This window comes from Styela clava, chromosome 14 (assembly GCF_964204865.1).
Source record: "Styela clava chromosome 14, kaStyClav1.hap1.2, whole genome shotgun sequence".
Classification (NCBI taxonomy): Eukaryota; Metazoa; Chordata; class Ascidiacea; order Stolidobranchia; family Styelidae; genus Styela; species Styela clava.
The window spans coordinates 1,359,300-1,368,948 of record NC_135263.1 but is presented as its reverse complement, the minus strand read 5'-3'; the positions used below and the strand labels follow the sequence as shown (position 1 = coordinate 1,368,948).

The following is a 9,649-nucleotide window of genomic DNA, read 5'->3' as shown; positions in this document are numbered from 1 at the left end:
GCGGTGGTGGCATCAGAGAAAGGGACTCAAAAAATATGTCTTTGTTGGGCAGACAACCTCTTGTGACATAACAATAGATCAAGTGTTACCGAACAATTGCTAATACAACAATCTACTTGTATCGGTCGCACGCATAGATGAAAATGAATTGTTTTGTCATAACCATTAAAAAGCGCAAACTACCCTTAACGAAACAACTGATTTGTTTTTCAAAAGGCTGGAAATAAAAATTATACAGCACATTCTAGATGGAAAATCAGATCTCACAGAAAGTTTAGGAACAATTGGTCCATTAGTGAATAAGAAAAGATTTTTTCGTGTATGATGAAAAAGGGGACTACAACATAATTACAAAACGATTCATAGGTTCGTGTCCAATAAAAGTAAAAGATTTCTGGTGACAAGTCCTTTGAATTCGAGGACGAAATATGGTCCACTAGGTTGGCAAAAGAAAAAATTTTGCATGACTCGCCACAACAACCTAGCAAAACTGTCACAGGTTTACTTAGTCCTAAAAATTATAAATTACACCAACAAGGCCGATACTATATGGCCCGAGTTTGCTGTCAATTGATATCACGATGCTTCCTAGAAATGAACAACGACAAAGAGCACGAACACTTAAACTCTCTTCATTCAAAAACAACAAATTTTATCGCGCAAGAAACAACTTTTCAACTCAATTTTAAGCATAAAATATTTTCGAGAAAAATTTTGTCATAACAATTTGAACCAGTGGTAAACTCGTGAACAAGAATGTTGACTTAGTTGGAATCTTCTTCAGGAAAGTTAATAGCTGGCCCGAACGCTGAACTAGGAGAAACGCCAGGTAACGTTCAATATTGACCAACGATAAAAAATGTTTTCGAGGTAAATTTTGTCATGAAAATTTGAACCACGATAAACTAACTCTTGAAATTAATACAAGTATGTTGGTTTCGCCGAAGTTAGGAATCTTCTTCGGGAAAGTAAAAAGCTTGACCGAACGTTGACAAAGAGAAACGTTAGGTAACGTTCGGTAATGGCGGGTTCAAAATTAACTAACGGTAAAAACAATATAGCGATCGGAGACCGCCGCCTTATCGATCTAGCGGCGTGTAACAAAAATACTCAAACGCTCTACATCGCAGGCAAGGCATTGTTACGCACAGAATCGTTTGCATTGACAAAAATTAGGAGATCCCGCAAAACAGAAACTGTGGTTTCGATTCCTTCGCTCTGAATCAATAGCGACACCGCGTGTCCCATCACTAATTGCTCAATAACTCGCTAATTATACGACATAATTCTTCCAAAATCAATAGGCTTCTGGTCCGAGATATGATGAATGCACATATCTATCTACACACATATCTATCAACATACTTACCGATCAATATCGATAAGTCAAAAATACGACCACGAGACGTAAGTTATGATAAATGGGGAACATTCATGCTCGATTAAGTGTTTAAACGCGTTAAATCATGCAATTTGGAATATTGAAGTGAAAAGCAAGTCAGGCGTTATATGATGTCATGTATACTGTTTGATTAGTCCATGATAAGGACACAATGCCTCCCTCAGCCATTCTTGGAATACATTTACCAAATGTCAGCAATAGTCCCCAAAAACAAGAGCGGTTGACGCTGAGAAAATACTGATACCAATCCCAGTTTCTCACAAAAAGAAATGTCGGGTTACGTTCAGTAATTATTCGTACAAAATTGACGGACTACATTGACATAACATTCAAGACTTGAGTATATTTGCTTGATTAAAAGGTTTTAAGCGCTAAATAGTTTCGTTCTTTGGAACCGCTATTAAAAATCAAGACAAATTGCGTCATTTGAATAAACATGCATAGTATTCCACCAAAACGTACATGACTGCCTTTTGAGTTGGAAATTCATAGTTTCAAACTTTAAGTTTCACCCCAAAAAATTAAAATTGCTCATTTTCAAATCAAAGCAAAATACATTAAGTTCTCAGGTGAGACACAAGCACCTAAAGTCGCAAAGCATTGTCCCAAGTTTTCCTAAAACAACAAAACTCATAAAACATCACCAGGACAATTCGTGACGTGATGAGCATAGTACATAAGTTCTCAAATCCTTCTTTAAACATGAAAGACCCCGATCCTTGAGCAAAACAAACAACATTCTCATAGATGGTAGGTAAGCCTATGCCGACAATATAAACTATGTGATACCACAATCGGCGAGTGATAAAGGCGAGAACTAAATAAAAGATTGAATGTAGGTAATTGGTCCGTTTCGAATTAGAGTCAAATGAATTCCTATTAATTAAGGCAAAATACTCAATGCGTATGGATCGAATATAGAATTTATATCGAGGTCTAATTATCAATGTAAATGAGTGCGAATCGCGCGTAACACTGACTAAGGATCTATTGTAGATTGAATAAATAGAGTAGTTTATATACAAAGTGAGAGAAGAAGAAATAAACTTAGTCATTAGGAAACTATTTGATAATGCATCTACTTGCTATTAAGTTACAACACGGATCTTTTAATTCAATTTAAGAAATTTCGATATTACTAAACTAAAGTATATTTGAATTTGAACACCCAAGAAAATGCATCGCATAAATCGGAAATACTTTTCACGGATGCTATGGATTCATTTACTGATACTTTGTCTGAACAATTCAACACAGCAGGAAGTTAGATCTAGATATGGAAGGTGGGTATTAACAGAGTTGGGCAGAGGCCCCTAAACTCCGAGTGGCGAGTAAATTCGAGTCCCAGGGCATCCCAGTCTAAAGACGATCCAATCACTGAGTTAAGTCTCGCTAGACGCTAGTTGATTGCGGGTCCGAGTCACTCCATTCAGATAAATGACTCGATACTTCATATCACGGGTTATGGAATTTCTATAATGTGTTTTTACAATATGGTACTAGGCATCATTACGCATGAATTCGCGGAATCGAAACTCGAAAATGTGTGAGAAGACCAAGCCATGTTAATGGTGTTTTCATCCTTCTTAAACAAAATCGCCGAATAAATATGCACGTAGAGGGCAATTAATAAAGTTTTTTCTAGCCCAGCAACATGAACAATATCTGCATATGCCTTTCACTCCAATCCCGGCTTAGTGCAAGCATTTGCTGCTAAATAAATGGCTACTATTTTTAGTAACTTTCTCGTTTATAATTTTTTACTCAAATTTTCTACACCGACAGAAAACGATATCTTTAACCTACGAGGATTATGTCCAACGATTTATCACTTGGCTATCGCGCCCACGAGAAACGATACACACCATGATCAATAACTTAGTCCCTAAAAGTGAATTAATAATAATACTATTTATTTTAGATCTGTTCATTGGAGAAGACCGATGTTTCCGATGCTTGTTGCAAGAATGAACCGCGGAAACGGTGAGTGAATGGGAAAGACTGCACTGTGTAGAGCTAAGATCTGAAGCCCGAGCCCGACCCGAAATTTGGGCCGGGTCGTGCCTGAAATGTGAATCATTACGTTCGGGTCAGGTCGGGCTTCTCTATAGCTGACTTTTTTTTTAATAAATATATGTTTATAAAACATATATACTAAAACTATGTGTAGAATTTAAAGAACTCCTAAATAAAATATGAAATTTCGGGTTTGCTCCGGGCTCAGGCCTGCAAATGCAGTTAATTAGTGGGGTTCGGGTCGAGTTTAATACCCACAGGCCCGGGTCGGGCTGGAATTTTTGGGTTCTAGCACTGTGTCAAATGAATAAGATTGCGAAGAGGCTCTGGCGAACGGAGCAGTTTAGCGTATTTGCTAGCCCTGGAGTCCGACTTTAAACTTGTCGGAGTCGGAATTTTACTCATCTGTGGCCATCGCGAGTTAAGTTAAGTAATATAACGGGGAATCGGATTCTACAGCCCTGGTCACAATTACCGGTCTGTGGACGCAAGTAAAAACAACTAAAAATATCATTTGTAAATCTTAGGTCAACATGTATGTTCTCGTGGTTGTTCCGCATGCGATATCATGAATGGATGCTTCAGATGTCGATCGAGGATGTTCCTACATTTTTACCGGAGCGGTATCCGGCACGTCGGAGTCTGTATCCATGATTGTCCGTCCGGATACTACGGAAAGAGAGGAAGAAGAATGAATATATGCAAGAGTAAGTTTCACTGTTTTTGTTTTGAAGTGTGTTTACATACTGTTACCCCGAACTATGCTTTGGAAAAGCAATTACCCAGGGGAAAAGACCTACAGAAAATAGACATGGGAAACTTTGAAAATTGTTACAATCTTGGTTAGATAGTTGAAGTTAGATATGAACCCGAGATATCAAAACATTGATACCTACATTTATATTTATCCGAGTTTTGACAAGCGGTAAGTAATATTTTGCACGCATAATTGAAATTAAGTTGTTATACGTTTTGCAATCTGTACCACCTTTGCGAATATGCATAAACTTCACTAAACATGAAATTGACGTTCCGCGGCCTTGAACTTAATTAAAAGTGGCTTATGCGATGGATTTATTGGGTATATTACAATAAGTGAAAATTATACCAAGTAAGAGAAAAACTGTTTATCTTGTATAAAAAAAATGATGTCAAACTTCATCAATCAACTAAAGAAGGCGACGAAAATATCTTTCAGAGTGCGAAGTGCCCAACTGCAAGACTTGTTTTACGAGCAATTACTGTACAGCTTGCCAGAACAAGTTTTATCTACATTCAGCGAAATGTGAAAGAGAATGCCCTAGTTATCTGATTGCCAACAAATGGACGGGATCCTGCGATGAAGAAAGTAAGAACTAGCAATTATACATTATTATACAGGGTCACCACCCAACCTCCACCAAAAATTAAAAAATACAAAAAAAAAGGTCACATGGATCATATTTAAAAAGAATACTATGGTGCGATCTTTTGGGTATTAACGTATACAAACAGAAGCTCAAGTGTTATAAGAAACTTATGAAGTCGATTTTTTAGTTTCCAGATTTCTGACAACAAACCTAAAACAAATCCTGGGACATTTGTCAACATTAGTAATTAGGAAGTCATGTTATTAGGATCTATTTGTAACTATTCAGAGCACTAGTCTTCACATAAAATATTGCAATTGATTGCCAGTACAGATCGTAAAGCTGACCTAAAAATCAAACCCGATCTCTATATAATAGCGCAATTGCCTTCTACGGAGGAGGTCATTCATGAAAAACGAATGTAATCATTTTTATATTGATGTATATCAGTGGTCGGCAAACTCGGCCCCGCGGGCCGGATCTGGAGCAATATAATCCGGCCCGCGACGCTTCACTGAGTAAGATTAACAAAACAGCTGTATTGACGATTATATTCTTCACGCGAGAGAATTTGTTTCGAGACACTAAATTATATTATAACCTAACAAGTATATAACTCACAATAACTCGTTTAATGAGCCTATAATTAATTATAATTAGTCAAATGGCAACAGAACGTAAAAAAGTTGATGTTGAGTGCAAATGGTTTAACGACGCAGAAAATATTTAAATGATCATTCTTTGCGCACTGCTTGAAATTTAACTGAAATCTGTGCGAAAAAATGTGATTCATTGACCATTCCTTCGGTTTTTACCTTTTTTTAAATATGTGCGGCCCGCCAATGACTTGCAACCTTTAATTTTGGCCGGCGAGCAACAAAAGTATGCCGACCCCTGATGTATATGTTTGTAATACTTTTTTCAGTGAATTGCGTGGTGGGACCATGGTCTTCCTGGGGAAAATGTTCGCGGAGATCAAAGTCACGTTCATGCAAGTATGGAAGGAAGAGAAGAACGCGGAAAATATTGCAGGAACCAACAGAAGAAGGAAATAAATGTCCAAAACTCAAGGAAGGGAAACGATGTAGAACTCCGGCTAACAAATGCCCATGTAAGTTTATAAACCCTCGTTTTTTACAAAAAAAACTAAGCCGGGGGTAGTTAACAAAATACCATAATAATAATATATAAAAACGAGCGCGCTCCAGAAGTATATGTACCGATATGGAGGTAACTAATTTTGTTTGCCTACTTTACATCAAATTGTGTAATGGGAATGAAACCTATGGGCAGGGGGATATTCACTTTGGCTAACACAGACAGGCCCCGAACTCGTAATAAAACTAAAATAAGGAAATCGAAATAAAATTATGGCCTAACCCTAACCTGGTACACACACTACGGGAGCATCGAAACAAGAGGGTTGCTACATTTCTCAGTGCTTTAGGGCGAACAGAGAAAAGATGAACAAAACTGATTTATGCGGGGTTTTTAATCGGGGTCACTGGCTACCGGAGTAAGCAGAAATATCTAATTCTCAGACAACTCGAGTTTACTCAAAAACATCTAGTACCAACCCTATTATATAAATGGCTTTCAAATTTTGGCGCTCCAGTGGTCTGTAATTTTGCTAACGAGTTATCGTGACCCTGGTTCGGGTAAATTCTCGTATAAAAAAATGTTTAACTCCTGACGAAAATCATTATAGCGTATAAAATAATTGACTGAATTTGTTCACTCTTCTAATGATAAAACTATCCGACGTAACTTCCATATTTAAATCATATTGTTTCAGTAATAAACAACTGGATTCTGACACAAATGAAAAGGATTCAACGAAAGAAAACAAAGAATAGCGGAATTAACAGAAAACGAAGGAAGCAAATAAATTTTCCGATTACAACAAATGAAGCAAAAATTATCCGAGATTGAACAAACATTGAAAATCAAAACTAGAGTACTTTGAAAGTACATTGAAACTACTTTATAACTAATTACATAGATTAAAATATATCCGATATATATAACATCCCATGTCTATATTTTTTCGTTAAAATATTATTTTTACTGGAGAAAAAGTCGTGTTATTGCATACGTACGGACCCGCGTATTCCATATCAGAATGTCATCAAATTATGCCCCGGCTCATCCCCAATCGGTATTATGACGTCAAATTTTCGTGGTATGTCGTCTATTTTATAATATTATTTTCTAACCGCTCCTGTCATGAACAAATATACGCTTTAAATACCTATTCAATATTTAAACCATGTATGTGCAACATTTTTTGTTGGTGGGCCTTATAATAAATTTGATGAAGAAGACCAAAGAAGGGAATGCGGTTATCGCCTGGCCTTACAGTAATAAATGCACCGGGCAAAACGGAAATTTAACGACAAAAGCAAAAAACCGTTTTTTTTTTCTATGAGAGCAGAGCGTCGAATTAGAATTTTATGATTGATAGGGAAAAATCCGAGTGCTGACAAGGGCCACACTAAATGTGACTTAGCGGGGCGAGTTGTGGCCCGCGCGCCACCTGTTGCACACCCCTGAATGAAATGATTTGAAAAAATTTGAAGAGCATCCGTCTCAAGGGATAACCTTTAAAGTCAAGCCAATTACAAAGCCCTGCTCTCAGGGAAACTACGTATAAAAATAATGTGCTGTGAGGCACGATTTGAACACAACTCATCTAATTCTCAAGGGATTACATTGGTTAGGTCAAGTAAAGGACAAGGCTGAAACCGCAGAGGATCATTTATACAAACTAAAGCTTGAAATTATATAAACTACTGTATGACACTGATTTTTTAAGAAAATTTGAGCATGTTTGGTTCTCTCATTCCCGTGAGACAAATTGTCTACATTTGAGCGATGTTACAATCGTGACTCATCGGCAATAACACTATATCGGTTTTGTGTTTGCCAGACTCTAGGCACGCTATGTGAAAATTTTACTATCCTCAGAAAGAGCATCGCGTGTCTGTTTATTTTTGGAAGAGTTTAGGCTTAAAGACTATTTTTAGTGAGAGTGTCGGTTAGAACTTTTTCCTTTATACTAATGTGACGATTTTCTTCATTTTTTCAAGACAATTTTTTTCTAGTCTCTAACGTTAAAATGGAAATACTGTTAAATAATGCAGAAATTATTTCCACTTAAGCACGAGCCATAAATGATTACGCCTTGCTATTTTTCGGTGGCACTCCAGTTTTAGTGATGTCTACACCGAGAAATGCTTTTATTTACCCTGCCAGGTGGAAATGCCAATTTTAAATATTCTTTTCGGATAAATTACAAATAATGTTATCTATCGCGGTATTAGACTTCGAAATTTGTTAGTATAATAGGCAATTGAAAGTCATCTCAGCTGATTTAATTATTCCAAATCCGTTTATTCTGACAAAATTATATGCCATTGTTTCATTGGCGAGAATATTGGGGCTATGGTACAATTTAATTATATACACCTTATTTTAAGTCTATTACGAGTGCAGGACTGTCTGTGTTAGCCAAGTGAATATACCCCTTGCCAATAGGTTTCAGTCCCTTTTATATAACTTGATGTACAATTGGCGAACAAAATTAGTTACCTCCATATTGTTACACACACTTCTGGAGCGCCATTTTTACCTACAAGACACAATTGTTTTCATTTTAGCTTCAAAACTTGGAACTTTACTGTGATTGTAAATTGATCGCCAATCGTCCCTATCTATGTCCAACACTGACCACTCCATCGTGAGACCTCTGACCTCCGAACCGCAAAAATGAAGCCGTGTGATTGCACCCTACGATGGTTCACAGGCGAACATTCTTGAACACACGTACCTCATAACGCGATTAGATGTACCTTGTTTCCCCAAAAATAATACCTAGCCTGAAAATAAGACCTAGCCTGAATTTTAAAATGATTTTTAATATGAGCCCTCCCTTTAAAATAAGGCTCTTTTACACGTTTTAAATGAATTATCTGAAACATGTGAAAGAGGAAAATGCGTTATTTATAAGTAAATGGATATCGGTTTCCATATTTTGTATATTTGGAAATCTCGTGATTCTTTATATTATATTTTTGTTTTTGATAAATAAAAATAAAAGATATCCCTCAACACCTCTAGTGTTATTTTCCGAAAGAAAATTGAAAAAAGACCCTATATTTTCGGGGAATCACGGTATATGGTCAAATTTTAAGGAAAATCATCAAACAATAATTAATTTGACCAGAATCTGAATATATACCGCGTCCGTAAATTCCTAAAAATTTATAAAATTGCGAAGAGAATTTATCCATACCATATATTGTTTTGGGCCTCACAGATGTATTAAATGAAGTAATGTAATGCACAAGCATAATAATTTTTAAGTACTGGTATTTAAAATTGCGCGCTACGTGTCGACTAATTCCGTGGTTGGAAATTGATATCTTTGAAGTATTGCATGAACAAGTGTTTGTGAAGGGTTCGTGTTTCATGCGAACACGGCGATTGCGTGCATAGGGAGTGTGATATGCTAATATTTATCCGCAATTTTACTTTCTGAAGAGTGCGAAGTCGCCGGGTACTGCAATTTTACATAGATTTTCTTGTTTGGGGATTGCTAATCGAAAAGTTTAACATGTAAGGGTGTCCATAAAATCCCTTTACAATTTCAATTTTGTTATGAAGTCAGTTTTTAATATATCTAACCAAGCTTGTTATTTTTTATTCAGTTATTGTTCAAGTATTGTTACTTCATTTAATACATCTGTGAGCGCAAAAACAATATATGGTGTTTTACGACTTTATGGACACCCTATATTCTTCAGCTTGCTTTAGGTATATAGGAATTGACCGTTTTATCACAACGAATTGAATAAAATTTTAGAGTTCAAATAAACCCACG

The 9,649-nt window shown here is 36.4% G+C and overlaps 1 protein-coding gene across 1 annotated transcript; it reads left to right on the top strand.

Moving 5' to 3' along the window:
• Positions 1-2,534: 2,534 nt before the first annotated feature.
• On the top strand, positions 2,535-8,644 carry LOC144432078 (R-spondin-2-like). Its single transcript, XM_078120123.1, has 6 exons — positions 2,535-2,685; positions 3,324-3,385; positions 3,946-4,125; positions 4,617-4,766; positions 5,693-5,878; positions 6,563-8,644. Exons 1-6 carry the CDS (start codon positions 2,579-2,581, stop codon positions 6,697-6,699), a joined length of 822 nt encoding a protein of 273 aa, XP_077976249.1. The 5' UTR covers positions 2,535-2,578; the 3' UTR covers positions 6,700-8,644.
• The last annotated feature ends 1,005 nt before the right edge of the window (positions 8,645-9,649 follow it).